This window comes from Lepidochelys olivacea, assembly GCF_965140295.1.
Source record: "Lepidochelys olivacea isolate rLepOli2 genome assembly, chromosome: 15".
NCBI classification, from domain to species: Eukaryota; Metazoa; Chordata; order Testudines; family Cheloniidae; genus Lepidochelys; species Lepidochelys olivacea.
In genome coordinates, this window is record NC_140425.1 from 13,412,849 (window position 1) to 13,440,539 (window position 27,691).

The following is a 27,691-nucleotide window of genomic DNA, read 5'->3' on the forward strand; positions in this document are numbered from 1 at the left end:
TCCTTTTTTAATAGAAGCTCTGCACCTTTTATCACATCAAGTCCAGTTCTGCAGCACTCAAAATGAAGTTTTGATGCAACCGGCCAAAATTCATCCCAGCCGTAACTCCAGTGAAATTTGAATGAATTTGGCCCACTGTCTGAACTTCTCCCCAGGCTTCTGCCTATTGTGAACAGAGTGCCCTCTCGGAGTATTCATGGAAACAATAAATGGAGATACATATGCTATGTTGACTTTTCTTAACTGGCCTTTCTCCTCCAGCTCAAGTCTAGCAGCAAGCTCATTCCCAAATTGGCAACAAAGTTCTTGCCAAACACACTACCCAGTTTACATCCTTCATCAACATTTTCCTGCCTACTTCCTCCCATGTCCTCCAATGTGGATAATCAATAAGAGTGAGGATGACTGGAGTTGCCAATCTCTGATCCTGGCTTACCCCTCTGCTGACTGGAAAGCCTGCTATATCTTGACATGCTCCTGGTGAAACCCCTGGCAGCTCACAAGAATTGTTTGATCAAAGCCTGATTAGTAAGATTTTAAGATGTTTTATTACCTTGCCAAAATCTTATTTCTCTACTGGTCAGAAAATGTAAAATAAGGTAAACTCTAGAGATCAATACATCAATAATAAAAACAACTCTCAGCCTGAGCCAGTTGGTTTTAAAATTGTTGTTGTTTTTAAATGAAGACTGATCTATTCTGAAAGGGTTTTTTGCTTGTTTGTTTGTGTGGTTTTTTTTGGGAGGACAGGAGAACAATCTGCCCCCCAAACTAGCAGCAACTTGTCAATTTCATATCAACAGTGTGTGACAGCAGCTCACCTGTTTGGGTGGGGCTTGCATTGTACAAAATGGGCCACAGAATATCTGTCTTTTGGTTTAGAATACTCAATACTGTTCACAGTACAAAAAATAACAACTTTCTGCATGAGTGAAGTCATGATTTTGGGGTCTTTTTGGTGGCGGGGGGGAGGGCGCTCAAAATCACGAAGAAACCCCACCCATGAGGCTTTTTGGCAATGGCACAGGTGAAAAATAGCAAGAAAATGTCTTATTTCAGCTACACTATAGCTACAGAGTTTAGATTAGGAGCAATTAAGCATAGCACAGACAATTTTATGAAGCAGCTCACGGTTGTGCTCATCTTTAACACAAAGGTGCAACCCACAGAGAGTCAGGTCCCAACATGCAATGCTCCATCTTGATCCAGCACAGTGCTGCATTAAAGATGGAGGCAGCTATCGTCACCACTGTATGCAAATTTGATGTGGGTCTCAGGCTCCATAGTTTGGCAGATCTAGTAATACTCAGCACATACGTAAGCATCTTGCATTTCCAAAGCATTGTATAAACCTTTGTTAGGTTAATCCTTGCAACACTATTGTGACGTAAAGAATCTTTATTTTGCAGATGGGGAGTTAAGGCAGAGGTTCAGTGACTTGTACTATAAGATCTTGAGCATCAGTGGCAGAACCATGATTAGAACTCAGGAGATTCCTGACTCCTAATGCAGCACTGAGTTCACTAAATCATCCAGACACTCGGTTTTTGGTACATAAAAAGTTCATCAAAGTTAAATTATGGGAAGACTACAAAGGGATATTCAGCCTCTCTACATAGGCATCTGTGTTCATCTATAACACAGCATCCAATGCTCTAGAGCTCAACTCCATAACATTTTATATCAGCTTTTTCTTCTGAGGTGTGCTCGGATTTAGATCCCTCCCTTTGAGGGTGGAAACATTTCTTCTCTAGAAGAAGAAAAGAAAATAGGATTGCTGTGTGAAAACCTGAGTAAAGGGGAATCAGGAGTGCTGCGTTGGAACCAAGAGGTCCAGGTCATTAAGAGTATGTCACAGAGAAGGACTAGTGTCCCATTTCCTGGATCTCAACTGCACACCTTTCAGAGAGGTGGCTAAATTGCTCAAAAACCAGACAAAACAAGGGGATGTAAAGTAACATACTAACTTCTTTAATACAGTCCAATCTGATTAATTCAAAATCACTCTGTGAACCCTGGGTTTATTCACACTAAACAAGTCAGTGGTACAGATAGTTTACCCGATTGCTGACCATGTTCATCTTCTAGGTACCCACACATCGAATGAGCACCAACCAACCAGACCACACAGGTATTTTCTTCCTTTTTTGTTTTTTTTTGGATAAAACTATTTCTTCGATAGACTTAAAACAATTAACTAGCCAAGTTATTAATTATGATACATCTAAAAAAAATTAATACTAACCCTAACGTGACTGCTGCTTTAAGAGCGCTCTGTATATCGCCTTAGTCTGGCTTTTCAGTAGCAATTCACTACAACAGGTCCTAAAATAATAATAATAGAGAATTAAAAACCTGACAGCAAGTTTAATGGTTAAAATTTAACAAAAACAACCTGTTTTGAATGGTGATTTTCCTCAGCAGGTTAGTTCCTGCTGCAGCACTCACAGCCTCACAAATGGCAGAAGGGGTCCAAATTCTTTTGCCTTCTCAAAAATCAATTTTTAAAAGGACATCTGCACCGTTACCTGCTAGGTACCACAGGGCTTTTGTTTATATTATGAGCAGTCAGTAATGGGTGTGTGTAAAAAACTTACTGTGGGGTTTTTTTTTGGGGGGGGGGGGTTGGAGGGGAAAGAGGGCAAAGGCATAAAAACCTAGTTCCCCACATGTTTGGATCACTAGGGCTGTTTACAATTCTGACCACCATTGGTGGCTTTTATTTATTCTAAAAGACCACACTGGAGCTCTGGCACTCCATGTTGTGTTTTAGGTCACATCTCTCATTCAGGGTCATGCAGATTTTCTGCAGGTTATCAGGCAAGAAGCCTTCTTTTCCCTAAAGAAGGTTTAAGGAGGGTAGACAGGGAGGGGAACTAAAATGAATACAAATTTCTCAACTATAGAACCAAATTTCATTATTTCTTCTCTCATTCACAGCGTCTTATAGGTATAACCAGACGGCTGCTTTGTTAAGGTTAAACTGGTCTCATTTCCCCTCTGGCCCCATTGGTTGCTGGTCGACCTCTGGATCCACCAGGGATGATGCAAATGCTGACTGGACGATCTGAAACCCAAATGACTCCAGAAGAGACATGTTCTGTTGGGGTGAAAAGGGGGACCCTAGAGCAGGACCCAGGTCCCCCAATGGGCCCCCAAGGGCTCTGACGTGAACTTTCTGTATATGTTTGTTCAGGTAAGACTTGGATCTGAAAAAGCTGCCACATTCAGGGCAGGGGTACTTCTTCTCTCCCTCTGGCTCCATTTTGTTTTTGGTGACTGCCATATCGCAGGAGAAGGACCCATTGGCACTCTGTTTCTCAGGAGTCTTGAGGTCACTGGCATCAGAGAGGTCGCCGTAGGAATCAGAACTCTCAATCGGGTCCGAATGTGAGCATTTCTGGCCTTCTATGGAAAAAACAACAAGACAAGTTTTCAGAACCTTATCTCCCAAGAGTGCTATTCTAAAATGCTTTTAAGTAAAAGGTGTAGTCACCAGCTGATTCACTATTACCCAAAATGACAGAATGCTACAGACCTACTAGATATACTCCTCCATGTAATGAAGCACTGTGCCCCTTTAGGTCTCTCTTCTGCAGAGCCTGGACATGCTCCATCTCCCAGCACCCCGAGTTTATATTACAGATTTGTAGTGATAGTGGAGGTATCCAGAATATCCTCTTATACTTATATAGTGCCCTTATGATGCCCCCTTTGAGATGTAAGACACTATATAAATGTACAGTAGAACCTCAGAATTATGAACACCAGAGTTACGAACTGACGGGTCAACCACACACCTATTTGAAGCTGGAAGCATGGAATCAGGCAGCAGCAGCAGACCAAAAAAACAAACAAACCAAAAAACCCCACCATGTACAGTATTCTGTTAAATGTAAACTACTAAAAAAATAAAGGAAAAGTTTACAAAAAGATTTGACAAGATAAGGAAACTGTCCCTGTGCTTGTTTCATTTAAATTAAGATGGTTAAAAGCAGCATTTTTCTTCTGCATAGTGAAGTTTCAAAGCTGTATTAAGTCAATGTTCAGTTGTAAACTTTTGAAAGAACTAGAACGTTTTGTTCAGTTACGAACATTTCAGAGTTACAAACAACCTCCATTCCCAGGATGTTCGTAACTCTGAGGTTCTACTGGAGATATTATTATGCATGTTTAGATGCTGGAGTCACTTCACCCAGCATTGAAATGAAGCAGGCACTTCTAGGTGGAATCACAGTGCACAACCGTTTAGGGCAAGAGGTGAAGAAACCTGGAACTATTCCATCACCAATATCACAGCATGGGAGTAGGGGTTGCTCTGCTCCTGGAGATGCAGTTCTATATAGTCTCAAGAGGCTCCTCAGAATAAAGTGCATTATTCTCAGTTACTTCAACACATACCCTAGCCGTGTCACTGGTATGTTTGGGGTGTTCCCCCATCCTATTCTGGCAATGTACCAAGAAAGCTTTTCTATGATCCTCTCTCATGACATCTGTATAAGCATGGCAAACCCAGACATACTCCCCAAACAAATCTCAGAATACAAACTTAATTCTACTCCTAACCCTGAAAGGCCATGTTTCATAAGACAGGCTTTCTGTGGAATCAGCATTAGCAATCAAAACAGGACATGCATGAAATCAAGATCCCACTAGGGAGAAGCACTTTTTAAATCAGCACACAACCTAGAACCAAGGAGCTTCTGGAGCAACTCTGTGAGGACTCCCATAGAAAGAAAGCTACACAACTGTGACATCCCATCAGCACAAGACAGAGCACAGGGTATGCTTAACTCAGCTCTGTTCTGATCTCCAGGGCAAAAGTAACCCCAATTTTTTGGGACAGCCATGGTTTCCGATATCAGAGAGAGGTTTTCTGCTGTTCCAGCTTCAACCAAGGATACAGATGGTCCAAAACTGAGAGGCAAAAAGGAAATTACTGTGCACATATTAATAACTAATTTTACAGAGGATATTTACAAATTAAATAATTTTAACCACTCTGAAAAAGATAACTTACTTTAAGCAAAAGCAAAACTAAATATTAGTGACATCTAAAAAGAAGCAGTCAATATCTTTATCCTTCTTCTCAACCACAGTGTAAGAGAGGCAAAAAAAAGTTTAACTAAAAATATCTATGTGGCTCCTCACCTCTTTGAGCTGAAATAAGTGGACTGTCATGACTCCTATCAGACAAGCATCTTCAGGACTTTCCCTCCACAGGAATCAGAAATTGGGCTATACAGGGGTTGTAATCAGTCTTGGATCATCTCAAGAGCAACTGGGGAATCTTGGCAGTACCAGATTCTAGACTGAGCTATAAGTTTATCCTTCCCAACTCACAACCCTCAGGTAAGATTCAAGCACAATCTGCTCACAGGAAGAGGAGCTGGATGACCTAACAGGTCTTTTCCATCTGTAAAGTTAAGGAAGCTACCAAAAGTTGAAGTATTTCTACTACTTTCCCCAGTAAGGTACCCAGAGAGATCCTTGCACAAACGATAGAAATTAGCTCTATGTAACCTCTCCACTTCTTGCTAAGCTTCTCCTTCGGACTACCCAGTCTTTCCCTCCTCCCCTTTCCCATGCCCAACCCAGCCCCCCACAACACAAAGTCCTGTGCAAAGAAGCAAAGTGCAGAGCAGGGAGTCGCTTGCCTTTGATGCCATAGGTCCTGACGCAGTGGAACGCTGCTCCCCCATTCGGGATGGGCTCCTGGTGCCTGGAGACCTGGGGAAGGGGAACACCGTGGTGGGTTTTAACATGGACCTTTAAGTAGGAGGCAGAGGAGAAACCTAAACAAGATAAAAGGAGATGAGATCCTGCCACCAGCAAAGACACACATCTGCCTTCCCTGTTCCTTTTATCCTTCTCTCTCTCCCCCCTAGTCACCCGTAAGAGACTCAAACTAACTTGCTGAAGTAGGACCCTTATGTTAGATCTAACTAAGGATAAATGTGAAATAGAGCTTTCCACAGAGGATTTACCGATTCTGTGGGGAGAACAAAACTTGCGCATGAGTGTGTATACAAAATGTTACTGCAAAGAAGACGACACCCTAGAATCCTTCAGCCTTGCAAAAGCAAAGTCCTGAAACTTTCTGCTTATGCCGAGTATATTATAAGAGAACATATTAAGAGAAATTACAAACATAACTGTTATTTAGAACCTGCCAGTAATTCCTTGCCACTTTCCTACGGTTTTAAGAAGGGCTCATGTTTTGGGGTTCATCTGTTTCACCTTTCCCTGTAATGTGATCATTTATCTAAAATATTTTTGTTAGCACTCTTTCATTAGCTTTTAGAAGTTGTGGCAATTACTCTGAGGATCATGAGGCCCATAACTGGATGATAAAGAGGCCAGATATTTGAGGAATCTTTCAACCTTATCAATAAAGACTTATTGTGGTACTTATCAATAACTGATGTCATTGTGGTACTTTCATATTAGAAACCTTTCCCTGTAAGAATCACAATGGGGCACAAGCTCCACCGGTACAGTCACATGAGCAGAAACTTACTCTTCTTTTTGCTTGTTAAAAACAAAAAACAAAACCCAAAACCCCCAAATGTACAGAAAAGAGAATGAGATTTACATTTTGGCCACTAACATAGGCCTGGTCTACACTTGAAAAATGTACTGGTATAATTATGTTGGTTTGGTGAGGTGTTTGGGGTTTTTTTTTAAACCAATATAGTTATACCAGTACAAACTCTTGTGTGGATGCAGTTATATCGGTATAAAGGTACCTTATATAGGTACAGCTTATTCCCCTTCCCATACAGGGATAGCCTATTGTGGTATAAAGCACCTTAATAAGCTGATATAAATGCATCCAAAGTAGGAGGGTTGTCCCACTTTAACTATAGTGGCACAACTTTCTAGCATAAACAAGGGCCTTAATAGGCAAAACAAAGTAATTTACTCCAGGTATTGACTTTAAACTGAACTCTGTTTCACAGTAAAAATCCCCATACCTGTCCTACAGAATGGCTCTTACTATGCAGAGACTTTCACTAGAACCCGAAGTTCAGAAAGAATAATGCATCATAAATCCTTAACGATCTCAGAGGATTTAGTTACAAGCCCAATTACAGAATGCCCATAGCAACCCACTGGAGAAGAAAAAGGAAGCGGACAGGCTGCTTTTATCCCTGGGGTGGAACAAGGACTGTCTCCTGAGAGCAGCTGAGCTGCCAAGAATCAGAATATGAAGACAGCATTGTGGATCCAACAAGAAAACCACAACAGTGACCTAGCAAAAATATTCACTTTTAAAAAACCAGAGCAGTGGTGTCTTGGCCAAATCAGTTGTCAAAAGCACTGAAGGGAAGGATATATTCCTCTGAAATAAGATTTCTCCAAGGACTCAAAGTGCGATACTGAGTACATCGCATTGACAATGAAAATATAATCCTTCCTCTGCTAAAATTCACAGCAAATGAAGAAAGAATCAAAGTTGGGTTGTGAGTGAAATGGACATATCATACAGATGTGATGGTTACACTTCCAACTAGGCTGCAAGCTACTTAGGAATAGAAACCTTCTTCCCTTATTTCACAGTAAGTGCGCCAGAAGTATGTGGATGCTGCAATATAGCAAACTCAGAACCAAACTGTGAAAGAGGATTATGAAGTAGGAACTTATTTTCAACTTGCCAGAGATTTCTGTGTTAAGTACTGTTTTAAAGTCTGTGTTTCGTGTAATGGCAGACACTAAAAGGAGACAAAGTGCTTATATACCAATGCTAAAAGTCTAAATAATAAAATCGGTGAACTAGAGTGCCTCGTATTAAATGAGGTTATTGATATAATAGGCATCACAGAAACTTAATCAATGGGAATCAGTAATACCAGGGTAAAAATATATCGGAAAGACTGAACAGGCCGTGCTGCTGGGGGAGTGGCATTATATGTGAAAGAAAGCGTAGAATCAAACGAGGTAAAAATCATAAATGAATCAAAATGTACCATGAAATTTCTATCCACAGAGATTCTATGTTCTAATAAGAAGAAGACTGTAGTGGTAGGGATATATTACCGACCACCTGACCAGGATGGTGAAAGTGACTGTGAAATGCTCAGGGAGATTAAAAATTAAAATAGGCTATTAAAATTAAAAAAATCACTAATAATAATGGGGGATTTCAATTATCCCCATATTGACTAGGCACATGTCACCTCAGGACAGGATGCAGAGATAAAGTTTCTTGACACCTTAAATGATTGCTTCTTGGAGCAGCTGGTCCTGGAACTCACCAGAGGAGAGGCAATTCTTGATTCAGTCCTAAGTGGAGTACAGGATCTGGTCCAAGAGGTGAATATAGCTGGACTGCTTGGTAATAGTGACCATAATATAATTAAATTTAATTTCCCTGTGGCAGGAAAAACACCACAGCGGCCCAACAATGTAGCATTTAATTTCAGAAAGGGGAACTACACAAAAATGAGGAGGTTAGTTAAACAGAAATTAAAGGGTACAGTGCCAAAAGTGAAATCTCTGCAAGCTGCATAGAAACTTTTTAAAGACACCATAATAGAGGTTCAACTTAAATGTATACCCCAAATTAAAAAACATAGTAAGAGAACCAAAAAGGAACCACAGTGGCTAAACAACAAAGTAAAAGAAGCAATGAGAGGCAAAAAGGCATCCTTTAAAAAGTGGAAGTTAAATCCTAGTGAGGAAAATAGAAAGGAGCATAAACACTGGCAAATGAAGTGTAAAAATGCAATTAGGAAGGCCAAAAAAGTATTTGAGGAAGTTAGCCAAAGATTCAAAAAGTAATAGCAAATATTTTTTTAAGTACATCAGAAGCAGGAAGCGTGCTAAACAACCAGTGGGGCTACTGGATAATCAAGGTGCTAAAGGAGCACTCAAGGACGATAAGGCCATTGCAGAGAAACTAAATGACTTCTTTGCATCGGTCTTCACAGCTGAGGACATGAGGGAGATTCCCAAACCTGAGCCATACTTTTTAGGTGACAGATCTGAGGAACTGTCCCAGATTGAGGTGTCATTAGAGGAGGTTTTGGAACAAATTAATAAATTGAACAGCAATAAGTCACCAGGACCAGATGGTATTCACCCAAGAGTTCTGAAAGAACTCAATATGTGAAATTGCAGAACTACTAACTGTAGTCTGTAACCTACCCTTTAAATCAGCTTCTGTACCAAATGACTGGAGGATAGCTAATGTGACGCCAATTCTTAAAAAGGGCTCCAGAGGTGATCCCGGCAATTACAGGCCTGTAAGCCTGACTTCAGTACCGGGCAAACTGGTTGAAACTATAATAAAGAACAATATTGTCAGACATACAGATGAACATAATTTGTTGAGGAAGAGTCAACATGGTTTTAGTAAAGGGAAATCATGCCTCACCAATCTACTAGAATTCTTTGAGGGGGTCAACAAGCAGGTGGACTAAGGGGAACCACTGGATATAGTGTAGTTAGATTTTCAGAAAGCCTTTGACAAGCTCCCTCACCAAAAGCTCTTATGCAAAGTAAGCTGCCAAGGGATTAGAGGGAAGGTGCTCTCATGGATTGGTAACTAGTTAAAAGATAGGAAACAAAGGGTAGGTATAAATGGTCAGTTTTCAGAATGGAGAGAGGTAAATAGTGGTATTCCCCAGGGGTCTGTTCTGAGACCAGTCCTATTCAACATATTCATTAATGATCTGGAGAAAGGGGTAAACAGTGAAGTGGCAAAATTTGCAGATGATACAAAATTACTAAAGATAGTAAGACCCAGGCAGACTGCAAAGAGCTACAAAAGGATCTCTCAAAACTGGGCAACTGGTCAACAAAATGGCAGATGAAATTTAATGTTGATAAATGCAAAGTAATGCACATTGGAAAGCATAATCCCAACTATATATATAAAATGATGGGGTCTAAATTAGCTGTTACCACTCAAGAAAGAGATCTTGGAGTCACCGTGGATAGTTCTCTGAAAACATCCACTCAATGTGCATCAGCAGTCAAAAAAGCTAACAGAGTGCTGGGAATAATTAAGAAAGGGCTAGATAATTGGACAGAAAATATCATGTTGCCTCTATATAAATCCATGGTATGCTCACATCTTGAATACTGTATGCAGATGTGGTCACCCCATCTCAAAAAAAGAGATATTGAAATTGGAAAAGGTTCAGAAAAGGGCAATAAAAATGATTAGGGGTATGGAAAGGCTTCCGTATGAGGAGAGATTAATAAGACTGGGACTTTTCAGCTTGGAAAAGAGACGGCTAAGGGGAGATATAATTGAGGTCTATAAAATGACTGGTGCAGAGAAAGTAGATAAGGAAGTGTTGTTTACTACTTCTCATAACACAAGAACTAGGGGTCACCAAATAAAAATTAATAGGCAGCAGGTTCAAAACAAGTAAAAGGGAGTATTTCTTCACACAACTCACAGTCTACCTGTGGAACTCCTTGCCAGAGGATGTTGTGAAAGCCAAGACCATAACAGGGTTAAAAAAAGAACTAGATAAATTCATGGAGGATAGGTCCATCAACGGCTATTAGCCAGGATGGGCAGGAATGGTGTATCTAGCCTCTGTTTGCCAGAAGCTGGGAATGAGCGACAGGGGATGGATCACTTGATGATTACCTGTTCTGTTCATTCCCTCTGGGGCACCTGGCACTGGCCACTGTCGGAAGACAAGATATTGGGCTAGATGGACCTTTGGTCTGACCCAGTAGGGCCATTCTTATGTTCTTATGTTTCACTGCAGTTCACAAAAAAGAAAGGATCTAGATTGGGAACAATCATAACATGGTAGTCTTTGGGAAGTTCTGTGATTTCACCTGCAGGAAACACTTTTTTTTTTATACAATGAAAGTTTATATAGTGAAAGTTTCCTGAAAAGTACCTTGATTTCTTTTATGCACTTGGTAGATGAAGGGGTGAACCAGCAACTTCTACCAAAGCAGTATGAATAAAAGCTACTTCATGGGCAGCTAAGATAAAGTGAGATTTTTAGCATAATCAGATCTTGAGAAAGATCACAGTCCAAGATTTACATAAGGCCAGAATTATAAATAGGTACGTGTCTATCCTAGCAAGAGAGGTAGACGATTCCCAAGGGATAATCCATCACTTCTTAAACCCTTCTTGAAAACAAACCATGGTGAGATTTAAAGAGAGTCTTAAAAAACCAAACCAAAACAAAAAAAATACCCAACCCCTTCTCATCTACTGCCCTATCCACATACACATTTCACAGCTCCAGGGAGCAGATCCTGCTTCTTCTTAGCATTTTAAGCCTTTCAAACATGCACAGGAACAGGAAGGAAATAGCCTACCTCCTACCAAACAGAAGTGTTTGGTCTGTAATGAACTCTTCCCAAGAAGAAATGCAGGATGCACCCTGTTCATAGAGTCTAAACTGGATATAGCTAGATCAGCAGGCAAATGCCTCCAGCCCCTGGCCTTTACCAATCACTTTACACCCAGCAGGAAGAATGGCAGGAATTCATCCTTCTATCAAAATAATTACAACGTATTCTCAGTCTGAACACCACACCTTACATAGAAGGTGAGTCCACCAGGAGCAGAACCTGTGGCATTAGTTGACTCATTTGATGCCTGTGGCATGGAAACTGGACATGTACTTAACAGGAAGTGTCTGTCTTATGTTGCACTTTCTGATCACCATATCTTATTAAAAAGAATAATGCTAAGATTGTCAAAGGAGTCTAAGGGTGTTGGATGCTTACCTCCTCTAGCTTCCTTTGAGCCTAAACCCAACCTAAACCAGTACATAACATTTCTAAGGATCTTAGAATAGAATAAGAGAAAATATGTAACAATTAGACAGGAAGCAGCAGTTGAGTTTGATTAAGTAAATAAAATTAATTTGCCTTTATAAAGAATATTTTGATTAAAAAATAAGTTTATTAAAATTAAGTTAAAGTCGATGTATTAACTGTTCAGTTAAACAAACCAATATTAAAAATGAACTTACAGAACTTTCCTCACAGCAACTTTTAAATCTCAGTGTCCAATACTACCTTTTGGCAAAACCATCTAAACCCTACTCTGTGTCATCAAATGGAGCCCCTGTTGACAAGTATCAGCAAAATGGCTGCCCCCTCAGAGAGAGAGAGAGGAGTTCCAGTCACTAAACAGAGATACTGACAGTGATAGATTTTTGAAAACTGTTTTCTAAGTACTTAGATTTCTAAGGTATTACAGTTCCTCTGTTGCACAACTCCTTTACAGAAACCCCTTCCCAGAAAGTACATCTGCCCAGGGTAAACAAGATTAATTATGGATGTTAATAATCATTCTAAGCATTAACACCCTAATTATACAAATCTCCTTGAACTGACTTGGAGGTGGTGATTTTTGAAGACCATATCTTTCCACTGTAAAAGAAAACAAAAATTTAAAACCAGGAAAGATAAAGATGCCCTAGGTGTCTGTGTGTAACAGATCTGTGACTGTTCCTTCCAAGTTCCAGGAAGAGTCCCCAATACCTTTAGGACAGCAAGATGCACATCACTAGCTTTCCATAGAAAACCTCTCAGTCTGTCAGAATAAAACAACAAATTAAGCCCATATTTTCCATCCTCACTTTAACACTAATATATATGTGTACACACAAGAACCTCTTCCTCATCTGCCCAAGAGTCCTTGCTTTCTTCCTCCTCGGCTGCCCAAGCTTGGCCAGAATCTGGCCCCAGATTCATTTAAAAATTTTTAAAAATCTTTTCTTCTTGCTCTACAGTTACCAAAGCCAGCATTACTTAAGTTACCATTCCAAGGAAGCAGTGCACCAAAACGCATTTAAAGGGGAAGATCAAAATAAACTATTCTTAGCACAATCACCTCCAGGGAGGAAGAAAAACTTCCACAGATTCTGTTGACATGAACCTCTATCATGGCTTTTTAGTATGAAATTTTCCAGTGTATTTCATGAGCATTGGTCTGCTAAACCCAGGGTTGTGAGTTCAATCCTTGAGGGGGCCATTTAGGGATCTGGGGCAAAAGTTGGGGATTGGTCCTGCTTTGAGCAGGGGGTTGGACTAGATGACCTCCTGAGGTCCCTTCCAACCCTGATATTCTATGATTTCTCGCTGGTCTGCAGTTTATAGGACTTCTAGACAGAACAGTTCACATTGTCTACTGACTGTCAGACATCTTGAACTAGGGCTTTCAAACTTCTTATCCATGTCAATTTTAAGCAGTAAGTATCCCACTGAGTTCTTACCATATGATGCCACAATTGCTCAACAAGTTCAGTCTGTACTTAAAAAGATTAATAAGCTTACTTCCTTGAATTTTAGCTGCAGATGGCCAGTCTTTAACAGATTAACTATTATTTGAAGGTGCTGGTAGAAATTTAAGTTCACAACAGCCTAATGTCTCTCTCTCTGACAAAGCATTTGAAGACAGTGAAGTGTAGAAAAAAAGCAGCACTTTTAAAAGCTGTCTGCTATCTTGGATGCTCATCAGACCCCTCCACCTTTCCACACACACCCCCTCCTCCCAGAACTTACATTTTATTTAGATTTCTGCTTAAAACTATATCGTTTAAATAGCCTTTATTAATCACTGTATTGTTTGATGGCCAAACCAATGCCTTTGTTTTCCTGGTTGAATTTTTGAGGAGCAGCAGTGACATCCAGTGGCTGCTAGGGTGAATCCCAGGTTCTCAAATCCAAGAAATATTCCAGTTCCAGTTAACATGAATGAATTTTCAATGTGCTATCCATCAGGTTTGACTGAGGACATAGCTGAAGAGAGAGCTTGGATCAGGGGCTTCTGAATCTCAGTGCAAGAGTTGTCAGGATAAGTTCAAGGAAAGTTTTTCAGAAGTCAGGCTTTCCCTTGAAGGAGGCCTATATTCATTTTAATATCCAAATCCATGGAATTTAAGAACCCCGAGGATTTCCTAGCAAACTGGTGTTTCCATGCAAAAGCTTAATTCACTTTAAGGACCCAATTCCACTGTGGACAATGGCTCTTTCATAATTTAATAAGTCGCTCACTACTCATCTTTATCTACTCTAACCACCCAAGTGTTCCTATCCTGCACTCTGTCCCCAACCTTTCAACTATGTAACTATATTCTCTCAATAGATATCAGCTCCCTTCAATTGGAAAATGGAACTAAAAATAGACCCCTTCAACAAACCCAAAAGACAGACCCATAACTGACAACGGCCACCTCCAACACACCAAAAGTGTTCCCCCACATGAAACCAATCCATTCAACAACCTAACAGGTTTTACTTTGTCCAACACCAAGTTCATTCCATGCAGAAATATCCCTTACCTGTAATAATTGTTATAAATTACTAGCAGGCACACTTCAAAAATTAGCGAAGTGTTGGTCAGGGTTCTGTGCAAGCAATAAACCAGTGTATAGCTAGATATGTGAAGTAGGAGCCAAATGTCTCTGGAGACCAGAAAATACAGTGCTTTTGATATAATACCTGGATCAGTCCTTTCCTTGTGTGTCAGGAGTCCCTCTATATCCTACCTCTTCATTCTGGGAATCCTTTTGCTCTCTTTTACTATCTCTGAACCCTTTCCTAATCACTAACTTTGATGCTTCCTACATAGATGGACTATTCGAGGAAATCCTCTAGTAGGTATCTTTTCACCCTCCCTGAAAACCAGTTGTTATTCCACCGCTGCTAACAGAAGTGTGCAGACACGCACAAGTGTATTTTTGCTCACCTGGCACCAGCCGCATGTCTTTTTTGCAATCTACAGCATTGTTCTGAAGTAGCATCTTTACTTCAGTGTTTTAAGAGTCTCATATCAGTCAGTCAGCCTGGTCTTAAGACTCCATTACCTTTTAGCTTCTTTCTTCCACAAAAAGAAAAGGAGTACTTGTGGCACCTTAGAGACTAACAAATTTATTTGAGCATAAGCTTTCGTGAGCTACTAAATTTGTTAGTCCCTAAGGTGCCACAAGTCCTCCTTTTCTTTTTGCGGATACAGACTAACACGGCTCCTACTCTGAAACCTTCTTTCTTCCAGAAACTTTGTCTTGTTTATCCATAGCCTACCTTCAGGTCCCATGCTACCTAAATCTGCAGGCCTTGCTCCTCAATTTGTGGAAAGTACATATGTAATGAAGAAGTTTAGCTTTGTTTGTTTTATAAATGAAAGTCTGTTTCTGGCTCTTTTTCTTACAAAGCCAACCTTGTAAATGTAACCCAGCACAAAACAATTGCTAGGGTTCAAATGAGAGAGCAGCTGAGCTCCACTTCTGGTGCAGGAGGCTAAGAGGGAATCAGGATATCACATATACTTATGTAAAATGAAACCGAAGATCTTCTCCCAGACCTTCCCCAGGGTAATTAGTCCAGCCCTGTGACAGTGAGCAGGTGCACAGTGAATAGTGTCATGGCAAGCAGGAACTGGTTACTTTGGAGGGATGTGGGAGGGGATTTTGGCAAAAAATTGTAGATCCATCCAAAAATGCTAGGCTCTGCATTTAATTTAAACTTCATCAGAGAAGGAATATTAAACACCTAGTCATGTCCAAAGGCCAGGCCAATACTTTCATCAATTTCATGATGTTGATTGTTCATTGAGGAAAACAACAAGGGAAGCTATGGTATGATCTCTTCCTGCTGCAGACAGCATTACAGAGCTTAGTGCTGTCTCTGCCTTGCACTATTCCCCTGAAATAAAGAGACAGCTCATCATTACCTCGGTTACAGATAGTGCAGAAGTTGCTTGGTCCTTCACTGTGTTTCTTCAAATGATCTGCCATGTATGCTGCCCGCAAGTACTTTCCACACACCTGGCATGGAACTTTGTCTTCATGGCATGCTAGGTGTGAGCGCAGTCGGTCACGAGTGGCAAAGGAAGCATTACAGGTCTGCAGGTAGAAGGAGAACAGTGTGAGTCACCAAATCTACTGCAAGTGTTCATATAACCATATCTACACTACGTGACCCCCACCGTAAGACTCTCAAACCCTGCATATGGACACAAGTGACAATCATGAGTTAATTTTCCCCAAACAGGCAATCCAGGTTACCATCACACTGCAAAGGATGCAATGTTACTGCTCAAAAAGGAGCAGGCACCAGGATTAGGACTTGACATAAAGAAAGAAGCTTTGAAACAATATAGTCTGTAAAATGTGAGTAGAAAAACAGGTCTGAAACGTCTCAGCTCCTCATTGAAATCTGTGTTACTAAAACTTCACAAGTTATATTTAGTAACGTAAATAGATTTGCCATTGTCCTTCTTGAAAATTCCACTCCAGTCACATTAGAGTCTATCCTAGCTCATTTTATGGTGATATCATAGTCACATAAGCCAGGCTCATGTCAATCCCTCTATTTCCTTCCTGCATTCACTTTGTGATCTCATCAATTTGACTTTAGTCTCTATGGTTTCCCCAATGATGTATAAACAAAGCATCAGAGACCAGAAAGTAAGGTTGGATTGACAGGATCACAGAGGGCACTACAGAAGGAGAACCATGTTGGCATCCATAGTCCAGAGAGACCTCAGAATGGCACTGTGTAATCTGTTTACAGTGGATAACTTGATCCCTGTTATGGTAGCATACTCCAGTTACTATTACGTAACAAGATGAACTTAGGGTAAAACAACAATAATTATAACTATACATGTCAACCTTGCAAAATTCTACTTGCCCATTCACACCAGGAGAATAATTTGACAGGTGAGTGAGACATCCATCCCCACCCGCATCATCATCATAATCGCAGAATGTAGGTAAGCAGATTTTGTGCTTGGGCTAGTATGTTTTTGACAGTTTTGCAAGGCTGATGATATCATTAGCATACATGAAAGCAATCAAATCTTTACCAACATGTTATAGAAAAAAATGCAATCTGAACACATTGCTCACATATGGAGGACAGAGAAAACCAGAAATATCAGAGCGACCAGTCCAATTGGATGAAAGCAAAAAAATTCAAGGTTGCGCCGTGACTGGCTTGTACCACAGCACCCTTTAGGTGAAATATTGAGACACATGGTTTATATCACAGCTCCCTAGGAGATTATATAAATCCAGTAAGTGATCTAGGGAATGATTTTTTGGCTTTTCAGAAGTAGTGGTTTACTTTTTAGGCAGCTGTTTCACTGTAAAGTAGATTTTGTTAGGATAACAACGTAACTACTGCACTGCGATTACAACACAGTAGCTTAAAAATAAATGAAACCGTCAATACAATAGAAGTTCATCTGTAGAATTTTACATAGCTGTCACTAAGTGCCTGATCCTAAGCCCACTGAAGTTATTTGAAAGGCACCCGCTGGCTTCAGTAGGCTTTGGATCAGGCCCTAAAGGGTCAATCTTGTGAGGTGCTAAGTACTTTATTTCAATGGAAGTTGAGGGTACTCTGCAACAAACAGAACACTCAGTACCTTGCAGGATCAGTCCCTAATATAGTTAAAAAAAAACAGTGATACAGACATGGATTGCTGTGATATATGGAATTTCGCTGACCTCACTAGAGAAAAACTTGTAAGTCACAAATGATGAAGGGAAAAAAAGTAATTTCTTTAACATGAAAGAGAAAGAGATTTCTCCTCATATGAACTCTCAGGACACAGCGCTGAGCAAAATAGATGTAGCTTTCATTTAGCAAAATGCTACTGGAAACAAATAAGTCTTTAAGTAAGGACTGTTCCAACAACAAATCAACCTGTTGGAAGTAAAGTTAACGTGTGTTCCTGAGCAGCGGAGCATGAAAGTCAAAAGCTCCATCACCAATAATTCAATATCAAGTGACAGCAAGCTTGTGTATAAATGCATTCGGAATATCTGGGCATCAGTTCTATGACACAGACACAAATCCTCATATGTTAAAATTAAAACTATTATCTATCCTACGTTGAACATATCAAGTGGAAAGCTTAGGGTGGGAGTAATACAACCGTATTTCTGTTTGGTAATCAGTCTTGCTGCCAATTTTTACAGAGTCCATTCCTGGATAAGCTGTGTACTGATCAGACATGCAAAAAAAAAAGTCTAAAAAACAAAAATAAGGGTCCAGTTGAGAAAGCACGAACCAGTTTAGCTGAATCATACAAGGGAGACAGGACCAGGTTTGGAGAAAACCTCTTACAGTTAATATTAGTTAATGTTTGTAAAAGGCTTTAAAGATGTAAAGTGCTAAATGAGTGCGAAGTATTTATTATTAAGGTTATTAATAATAAAGGAAAAGTCCAGTGCTTTCCTATCAAACATTGCATAGGTAGATAAATAGACCAAAAAAGAATATATAAAAAAGTTTAAAATAACATTGTTTAAGAAATACCTCTTGAAGTTTCAACTTTTCTATGGCTGTGGATGTCTCTGAGCTTATTCCAGGATGGCTGCCATTTTCCTGCTAATAGGCAGGAAGTAAGAGAAATTAGGACAGGAAGAAACTCATTCTGCATTGAAATCAAGGGGAAAAGCACTGGATTTGGAATGCCAATTTTAGGTAAATTTCAATAAATAGTTTTTATTTGTATTTTTCAAATAAATGTAGCTTGATTTTTAACAACTTGTATTTTCCTTGTTTATTTAAATTGCCAGATGTTAACTAGGACTGTCAGCTGTGCCTTCTTCCCTGAGAAATAATGAACCTCTGATCTCTCTCCCCCATCTTTCCCCGATAGTTCAGTCCACATTACTTTCAAACCATCATTCCTCCCACCCTGCAGCCTGACGTTAGTACCAATCCCTACAAAGTAATCAACCCAGCAGGTAAAGCACCTCAATCCCATGTCAGGCCCCTAGGGCAACAACCTGAACTATCCCATTATGGCCACAAACTGACTTAGCCCTTCTCCCATGCCAAGCACTTAATTGACAGATTAAAAAAATTAAAATGTTACCAGGGAGAAAAAGTATCCAGAGTTCCATTTGGTGTCTGCCTTGGACACCAAAGCAACTTATTGGATTTCTCAGATTACCTGGCTCTGTAGAGAGCGTCCTTCCCCATTCGGAGTCTGTTTGAAGAGGAAGGGAAAAAGTGGAATCAGGTGCTTGTCTGCAGAGACAAGCTCTCTTTTTAAGTGAGGTAGGTGCAGTGTTGTGTGCGGACTAATTCTAACAGTGACCTGTATACGTGGCATTTAGCACATGGCCATCTCCTCCTCACCACAGATTCATTTCAGCTGCCCTGAAGTTATGTTTGTGTTGATGGCTCAGAATCCACAGTGCTGTGATACCACTTTGGCACCTCACGGGTATGCAGAGATGCACGTAGGGACTCAGGTAAGTGACAGATTGTACAGCACCGTTCTGAAGAACGTCTTTAAAATAGAGGAGCCTGAAAACATTTTTCTCTTTGCCAAAACAATACTTCTCTTTTGTAATTACGATGGTTCAAGGATCCTTGTCACTTGTACATAACAGAATTCTCAAAGGAGCTCTAACTGCCACTAGGGGGAGCTAAATCAGCTTCACTGATTTTCGAGTGAAATCAAGGAAAAATGGTGGTGGGGTGTGGAGAAGCAACATACCAATATTGAGCTATTTTGCTCCTCCGTGCCCAAACTTGGTGACTAGGAAAGATAATTCTATGGGAGGGAAAGTTATTTCTCAAGAGATAACTAGAATGAAAGGCACATTAGTATATAGTATATATTTTAGATTTGAAACAAATTTACAGCACTGTTTTCCAGAATGATATCCTTTCTGTGGTGTGTATGCAGAGAAACATTGCAATTCTGACAGGATGCTGCCAAGTAGTTTTTGCAAAGACAGATAGGTCTTCAACAAATCTTCTACATCTTATTTATATTAAATATTATGGCCACATTAAGTTCGAACAATTAAGCAGTCAAAAGTCAAGCACAAGCTATTGTTGAACTTGCAGTCTTAATTCTGTCACTATCCTAATAACCATTAATTATACCATTTTCTTATATAATATCTTGCGGCATTTTCTACAATTCTAGAGATAGGAGATTATTCTAAGAAACTGTGCTCATGTAATGCATATATGTAAAGGGCAGAGTTAAGGTTGTGTGTTGAACCTTAACTTTTGTTTTTCTTGACTTTTGAGTGCTCAATGCACCCTTAGATTTGCACGAATTTAGTTGTTTACATTTAATACTCCTAAATGAAAGAAAATTTCTCTGTTTCCTAACAGGTATCATTTAGCAAAGGACAATTAGTGATTATCAGTGTTACTAGTAAACTGCATACTTTCTGTAAGCTTCACACGAGCTGGCCAAAAAATGATGAGTTTCTGCTAGCATTGTAGGCTAAGTACACATGTCCATATTATATATATATTATATATAGATATTTATACACACACAGTTAAGTGTGCATTTAAAAAAAATCTTTAAGGCGTCCTCACTACATACAACTAGTCACCTTGTTTTTACAATAATTGTGGTTTGGGAATTCTTCTGATTTAACCTGATCTATAGCCTTTTATCATCTTAAGAAACTTAAGCCAATTTAAGACTTTAGATAGGTTTAAGGTGTTTAATTGGCTTGAAGGCCCTGTGGCCTGATTTTCAAAGGTGCTGAGCTCCTACAACTCCCAATGAGGTCAATAGGAGCCTTTAGGTCAGGGGAGGACAAACTACGGCCCGCAGGCCATAACTGGCCCGTCAGGGCTTTCAACCCGGCTCAGGGATTGCCAGCCCCGTGGTGCAGCGGGGCTAAGGCAGGCTCCCTGCCTGCCCTGGCCCCACGCCACTCCTGGAAGCGACTGGCACCACATCCCTGTGGCCCCTGGAGGCCCCGCAGCTCCCATTGGCCAGGAAAGGGGAACCGCAGCCAACGGGAGCTTTGCGGATGGTACCCACAGGCGAGGGCAATGCATGGCAGCACTGCCTGCCCCACCCCAAACCCAGGAGCCACTGCCGGACATGCTGACCGCTTCCGAGAGCGGCGCAGGGCCAGGGTAGGCAGGGAGCCTGCCTTATCTCCACTGCGCTCTGCTGCCACCCCTCGAGGTAAGCGGCACTGGGCCAGAGCCCGAACCCCTCCTGTATCCCACACCCCCTGCCCTGAGCCCCCTCCCGCACCCCAACCCCCTGGCCTGAGCCCCCTCCTGACCCCGCATCCCAACCTCTTGCCCTGATCCCCTTCCTGCAACTGCACCCCCTCCCGCACGCCAACCCCCTGCCCTACATTCATGGCCCTGCATTCAATTTCCCTCTCCAGATGTGGCCCTTGGGCCAAAAAGTTTGCCCACCCCTGCTTTAGGCGCTCTATATCTCTGAAAATCTGCTCATTGGATTACTTTAAACTGCAAAAACATCCCACAATCCCCCACAATTTGGAAGAAAAAACAGGGGCATGTGTCAGGAGACAGAAAAATGCAGGTTAAGAGGCAACAGTCAGACAGGATGGGGTTAGAATTTTTTAGAATGGAAAAATTTCTCCCCCACCCTCACGGACCTCAAAGAAAACTGACGGGATTTTGCTCCAACTTTCTGTAAAATTCACCTTCCTTCAGACACCACACATGGAAAATTTTAGTCCAAGAAGCAAATATTTCAGAAATTTCCCATAAAAGTGTTTGAAGACAGGGGGTCATAATGGAAACTGTTTTCACGGTATGCATCCGATGAAGTGAGCTGTAGCTCACGAAAGCTCATGCTCAAATAAATTGGTTAGTCTCTAAGGTGCCACAAGTACTCCTTTTGTTTTGCCTAGGTGCCTGTTAACTACTCTCCCACCCGGCCAGCAAATGGATGATAAAAGGTCAATCTTGATTTGGTTTTAAACCTTAATGGAAGACTTATTGTTTAACTATAAAGAACTATGTAAGTTGATATTACACTGCATTTCAAAGGATACTGTGCTGATGTCACCCAGATCCTTGCTGAAAAAAAGCTTCCAGTTTTGCTCAGTGCAATGTTCTGAAGGCTATGTGCTACAAAGAGCTTCACGGCAAGTGAAGTTAAATTATCAACTGTATTTGAAATTATATTAAAAAATTAAAGCCAGAATTTGAGCCTCTTGTTAGTGGCCACTGAACTACAGAAGAGAAAAAGGGCATCATTTGAGACAGCTAGGGACAAAGCAGCAGGGTAAGGTTTCCAGGGTGGGGACTGGGATAGAGCAGCAAGAAAGAACATCTGGTAGAGGGGGAGGGGAGACAGGAGGACCAGAGCAGCAAGAGATGCAACAGGGAGTGGTGGGGGGAGGGTAGAGAGAGGAATGTAAAGCAGCTGTCAGTTTGTTGACCGTGATTAGTTACAAACATATTTATCTCAGTTCACAATACATGATATTTCTATCAGTGTTTGATCATTCTTTGCACACATTACATTCATTGCCTTTTTTTTTTAAAATAAAAAGATATAAACCCTCATTTATCCCCCTGCTCCTACCTGACACTTATGAGGTCTCTCCGACGTGTGCACCTGTTTGATGTGCCCATTCAAGTGGTCTGGCCTTAAAAAATATATATATGTATTTATATATGTATACAGACACACACACACACATATATACTTGAAAACAAACATTAAAAATAGAAGCCACTATTGCATCCACTCCAAGAAAAGTTCTCTCTGGTGTGTCTGGGCTCCAGTTCATTCAAACAACCCATTACATTTTACTTCTGGAGACAAAGATCAGAAACAGTCAGAGCTCTACCCTGATCAATATCCTGCCATCCCTCTGCAAGGAAATACTGATCAGAATAAGCAGGAGATCTAGGTCAAAGTTTTCATACTGGGATGCCTACAGTTGGACTTCTAAATTCATATTTAGACACCTAAATCAAAGTGATCTCAGTGTCAGAAGTGCTGAGCATTTTAAAGTCAGGCCACTTTGATTTTGGTGTCCAAATATGGATTTACAAAACCAACTTTAAGCACCCCAGTATGAAAATTTGGCATGACATTCCACTTTTGTCTCTCAATTTCTTCATATATAACATGGAAAAAATACTGTCCTCCCTCACAACTATGCTGTGAGGCATTATTAACATTTGCAAAGTACTTTGAGGGCCTCAGCTAGAAGATGCTGTAGAAGAGCAAATTATTATTGAAAGAAGTTAGTCCATTCCCAGTGATTGGTAAAGCTTGTTTTGAAGGAGGGAAGCCTGAATAGCTAATGATTTTCCTAGTGGGTGCTTCTCTGGGTGGAAAGAAAGCTTTTCATTGTATGAGGCCAAACCTGCTTGGAAACTAGTTCTCCAACTCTCCTCCCCCAACTTTCTAGTCTCAGCCAGTCAGAGAGAGCTGAGTGGAATTCAGTTCTGGAGACTGAAGACGGAGTTAAATCCACAGTTAAGCTGTTAAACCTGATGCCTGGGCAGGTGCGCTGGGGTTATTAAACTGGAAAGACTAATCAGAGGTTTAAACTCCTAGTACATACCTATGGACTTCAGGGATGCCCCCTGAATCAATCCTTGAACTAAAGGCATACTGTAAAGTTAAACGTCACACTTCTGTCTGATTTATTTTGTTTACACACTTTTGTATAACACTTAAGAAAAAAAAAAGATTCTCTATTTTTCAGTTTTTTATTTTACAAAAGCATGCAGACATTTTCACTGTTCCCCCTTTAACATTAGGCCCTGGTTTTCTGAACTCAATGGGAACACTGAATTTTCAGTACCTTGGAGAATTAGTCAGTTACTTTATTTTAGGCGTGGAAGTCTTTCAGTACAGCAACAGCAGGGAGATTTTTCTTTTATTAAAGTGTGATTGGAAAATAAAAACTGGCAGGGGATCTCAGGGGCAGGTACAGGACGTGAAAATACCTTTATCTTCTCATGGTGACTAGATTTCAAGTTGACGCTGTTTCTGTATCAAGTTTTTTGTCTTAAAACATTCCTGAACTTGCCAGTTATTGGCGAGCTCATCTTTATCACTGATTTTGTTTGTTTGTATAGCAAAAAGCCCTTGTCCTTATTACCAGAGCAGATTCAGCAGGGTCAAAGGTTTTTAAGTTTCTATTCCTGGGGTATCTTTATTGAAAGCAGAATTCTACTGCTTACTGGTTAACATCTCAGTTCCTTCTCACCAGCCAGGGCAAGTCAAAGAGCTCAGATCCATTAACTAGGGATGTTGTAGAAGTAGGAAGGCTGGTGTTGACTCTTTTCCCTTATCTACCCTATCCTCAAATTGAACACTGAACTTGAGAAGGACCCAAGTCTCAAATTCATTCCTGAACTCAAACCACAAGATACACACAAGCCATATTAAGGCAGTATCAAAGATCTACTTGTTTGTGGGAGTTCACTTAAGTGACAACAAATATCAGCCACATTAAATGCACAGATCTTATGTATACTGCAGTGTAGAAACAGGATCCCCTTCAGGATGCTGTAAACACAAAGGACACAAAGACCATGTGTTAAAGAGATAGCTGTTGCCACAGACTTTGAAATATCAACTCTTCACTCCATTTATCCTAGTGTGTAATCACCCAGATATGAATGAAGTTAAGACAATGAAAATGTAGACTGTTAATCAGAAAAAAGTCATTTTAAGATCTATTAATAGTTTGCACTTCAATAGCAACTTGCAGTGGAGGGCTTCAAATCACTTCACAACCCATAATTAAGCCTCTGAACACCCAATTATTTCAATACCCATTTCACAGAAGGGTAACTTGCCCACCATCACAACAAAACTGGGAATGTTACCCAGGACTCATCCAACTCCCCATTTTGTGATTTAATTACTAGTTAACTCTTCTACAGAGCTGTAAAATAGTCTCCCCAAGAAAGTGATGAAAGTCCCATTCCTTGGGGTACTTAAAACTAGCAGCGTAGGATTCTACACTGGTCCTCAAGAGGTGGACTAGATAACCTTCTGGGTCTTTTCCATTTATGATTCACACCAGTGTCCTCTTACCTGGAGAAGCCTTTTCCACAACTCTGGCAGATGTAGGGCTTTCCCACAGAGCCATCGTGAGACCGAACATGATAGGACATCCTGTCTTTCCGCTTGAACCGTAGCCCACACACTGGACAAGAATATGGCTTCTCGCCGGAGTGCGACAGCTTGTGCCGATTCAGGTGGTACACGTCCCGAAAAATCTTGCCACAGATCTCACAGGCCACCTGCTTCCTTGTCCTGCTCCTCTTTCGGGGGGCGTCAGGATCGTCCTGACCAGGCACCCCGTTTTCACCAAGCCTTGGCGGTGGGATGTCTATGTAACCCAACTGTAAGCTGGTCACCCCATGCTGAGCCTCATGCTGCCGCAGACGATTGGCGTCGGTAAACACTTTCCCACAGAGGCCACAAGGAAGGATGCCAGCCTCTCGCAGGCCCCCTGGGGTACCAAACATCATAGAGTCCAAGAGGTTTGCTTTGCGGGGACGCCCCCTGCCCCTCTTGGTGCCCAAAGTGGGGGCACTGGTGCCCACGTTCTGGAAGGGCGAGGCCAGCAGGGGTGGCGACAAGGGTCCCGCCACCATGGGCAGGCGGTCGACGCCTTGCAGGACGGGCAAGGAGGACTGGGCGGCGGTGAGGGCGGCCCGCGTGGCCTCGTCTTCGGGCATGCCGGCGATGCCGTTGCCATTGGGCGCCAGGCCGGCCCCGTTGGTCATGTCGAGGGGGAAGCCCAGGTCGGCGGCGCTGGGGCGGAAGAGCATGATGTCCGGGCGGGCGGGGGGCACCAGGATCTGCACGTTGGACTGCTTGATGACCTCCTGGCAGATGTCGATGACGGAGCGCATGAGGAGGAACTTGGCGGCCGTCATGAGCTCGGGGAAGCTCTCCAGCCGCACCACGATGCGCGAGGTGTAGGCGAAGTCCAGGATGTCCCCGAAGACCTTGGAGCTGATGGTGTGCATCTCCAGCTCCCGCCCGCCCGCGGCCGGCCCGCCGCCGCCGCCGGCCCCCTCGGCGCCCCCTTCCGCGCCGCCCCCGCCGGCCCCCTCGCCCAGCTGCGCGCTGAAGACCGACTCGAAGTACTCGCTGCAGGCGGCCAGCACGGCCCGGTGCGCCGGGAAGCTCTCGTCGCCCACCCGCAGCAGCACGTCGCAGAAGCGGCCGCCGTTCTTGCGCTGCTGGTTGAGGCTGTGCAGCATGTCGGCGCTGTGCCGGCTCACCTGGTAGGTGTAGCAGCCCGACGACGGGCCGCAGGCGGCGGCCTCGCTCACCCGCTCCATGGGGCTGCGCTGCCCCCGGCGGCCTGCAGGCGGCGCTGGCTCTCAGGCTGCCCGGCGGCGCGCGCCGCTTCCTCCCCCTCCCCGCGGCTGTCCGGGCCCGACGGCGGCGGCGGCGGCGCGCGCTGCCTGCGAAGCGCGAGGGGATTGGGGGGGGGGGGGAACAAAAGGCTGAGGCGGCGGAGGGGCGCGCGCGCAGCACGGAGCTCGAGCGGCAGCAGCTGAGGCGGCGCGAGCTCGGCCCGGGCCCGGCCGCCACGAGGCGCGGAGGCCGCAGCGGGCCGGGGCGCGCGGCGCGGCTGCAGCGGGCAGCGCGGGAGGGGGCTCCGGGCTGCCGGCTCCGTCCGTCCCTGTGTGTTTGGAGCGGAGGAAAGATGGCAGCGGCTGCACTTCCTCTTGCACTTTCACCCCTGGGGGGAGGAGAAGGAGGGGGGCGATACCACCCCCCCCGACAAAAATCCAGCGGGGGCCCCCCGGCTGCTGTTCCCCGACCAAGCGCCGCCGCCGTCGGGCCCGGCCCCGGCCCCGCCTGCCTCGCTGCACCCGCACCAGGAGCGCCGGAAACTTTCCTCTCTTCTGGGGTTCTGACGCCCCCCACCCTTTTCATAGAGACCCCCCCTCCAGCCACTCGGGCTCCCCCCACCCCCCCGCTTCCTGCCCCCTCCCTCCCTGCATCCGCCAATGCAAGAGCAGCCAGAGCCAGCAGGCCAGCCCCCACCCCGCCCGCGGGGGCTGGGGGCTGCAGCCTCCCCCCTCCCCAGCTGAGATCCTCCAATGCCGAGCCAGGAGCAAGGCCCCCGCCCGAAGCATATGGGGGGAAGGGGGCTGCACCCACCCCCTCTCCCAAACAACCAGGCTGCAGCTCGCCCCCCCCCCATCCACCCCGCCCGCAGGAGAGAGGACGGGGGGGGGCAGCGGTCTCACCCCCCCGCAAGCGCAAAGCGTCCAATGCAAAACCCTCCCTCCTGGACTCGCTGCAGAGCGGCCCCCACCTACTCTCCCCACGCCTGAGGAAAGCTAATCCTAAAGGGACCAAGGGCTGCAGGGAGAACAGCCCCCCCTTCACCCCACGCACTTAGACCTTCACTGTACCCCCTTCTCCGCCTGGGCAGGAAAGCTGGGCACAAGGATGGGGGGAAGAGACAAAAACGAGTACAGGAGTTCGCTCCCAACCCAGGGCAAAATCCCTCCTGAGACGAACAATTGGGGAAGCGCTGCCGGGGGCGGGGGGGAGCTGCACGAGGCAGCCGATTACACAACCCCGCGTCCCTCCATGTTGGGGAAACCGGGACTGCCCCGGTTTAGCTTTGTACTGACCATTGGGATCGTGGAGCTGAGCAAGCCCCAAGATCCGTTCATGCAAGGCTCCCTCCACGGTGAGGCTGGGTTCCTCAGGCCCTGAGCTCTCACTACTTTGGTTTAATAAGGGGCTTTCTCTGGACTGGCTTCCTTCTGCCCTCAGGGTCTCTCCACGATAAAATCCTATTTTAATGGCTTCATAATAATTCAGTTCTGGATTAAATTTGACTTGTTCGGTCTTGGTGTGGGAAGCAACAGCAGTTTGTATTTGCACATGTTCCCCCTACTTCCACCACTCAGTTCACATTTTGTTCTAAGGAAGTATTTAAAAAGTCACAGGCTTCAAGTG

At 43.3% G+C, this 27,691-nt stretch overlaps 1 protein-coding gene across 6 annotated transcripts; it reads right to left on the minus strand.

Annotated features, from left to right (window-relative positions):
- Positions 1-1,950: 1,950 nt before the first annotated feature.
- On the minus strand, positions 1,951-26,591 carry PATZ1 (POZ/BTB and AT hook containing zinc finger 1). Of its 6 annotated transcripts, XM_084649088.1 has the most exons (7): positions 24,785-26,587; positions 22,304-22,367; positions 18,914-18,949; positions 18,271-18,342; positions 15,674-15,845; positions 5,658-5,795; positions 1,951-3,408 (listed from the first exon to the last, which is right to left on the minus strand). In XM_084649088.1, exons 1-7 carry the CDS (start codon positions 26,044-26,046, stop codon positions 2,990-2,992), a joined length of 2,163 nt encoding a protein of 720 aa, XP_084505214.1. In that variant the 5' UTR covers positions 26,047-26,587; the 3' UTR covers positions 1,951-2,989. The 6 variants fall into 6 exon arrangements, with proteins under 6 accessions (XP_084505214.1, XP_084505217.1, XP_084505215.1 ...); XM_084649091.1 differs by lacking the exon at positions 5,658-5,795 and having other exon boundaries at positions 24,785-26,590; XM_084649089.1 differs by lacking the exon at positions 18,914-18,949 and having other exon boundaries at positions 24,785-26,585.
- Between the last annotated feature and the right edge of the window lie 1,100 nt (positions 26,592-27,691).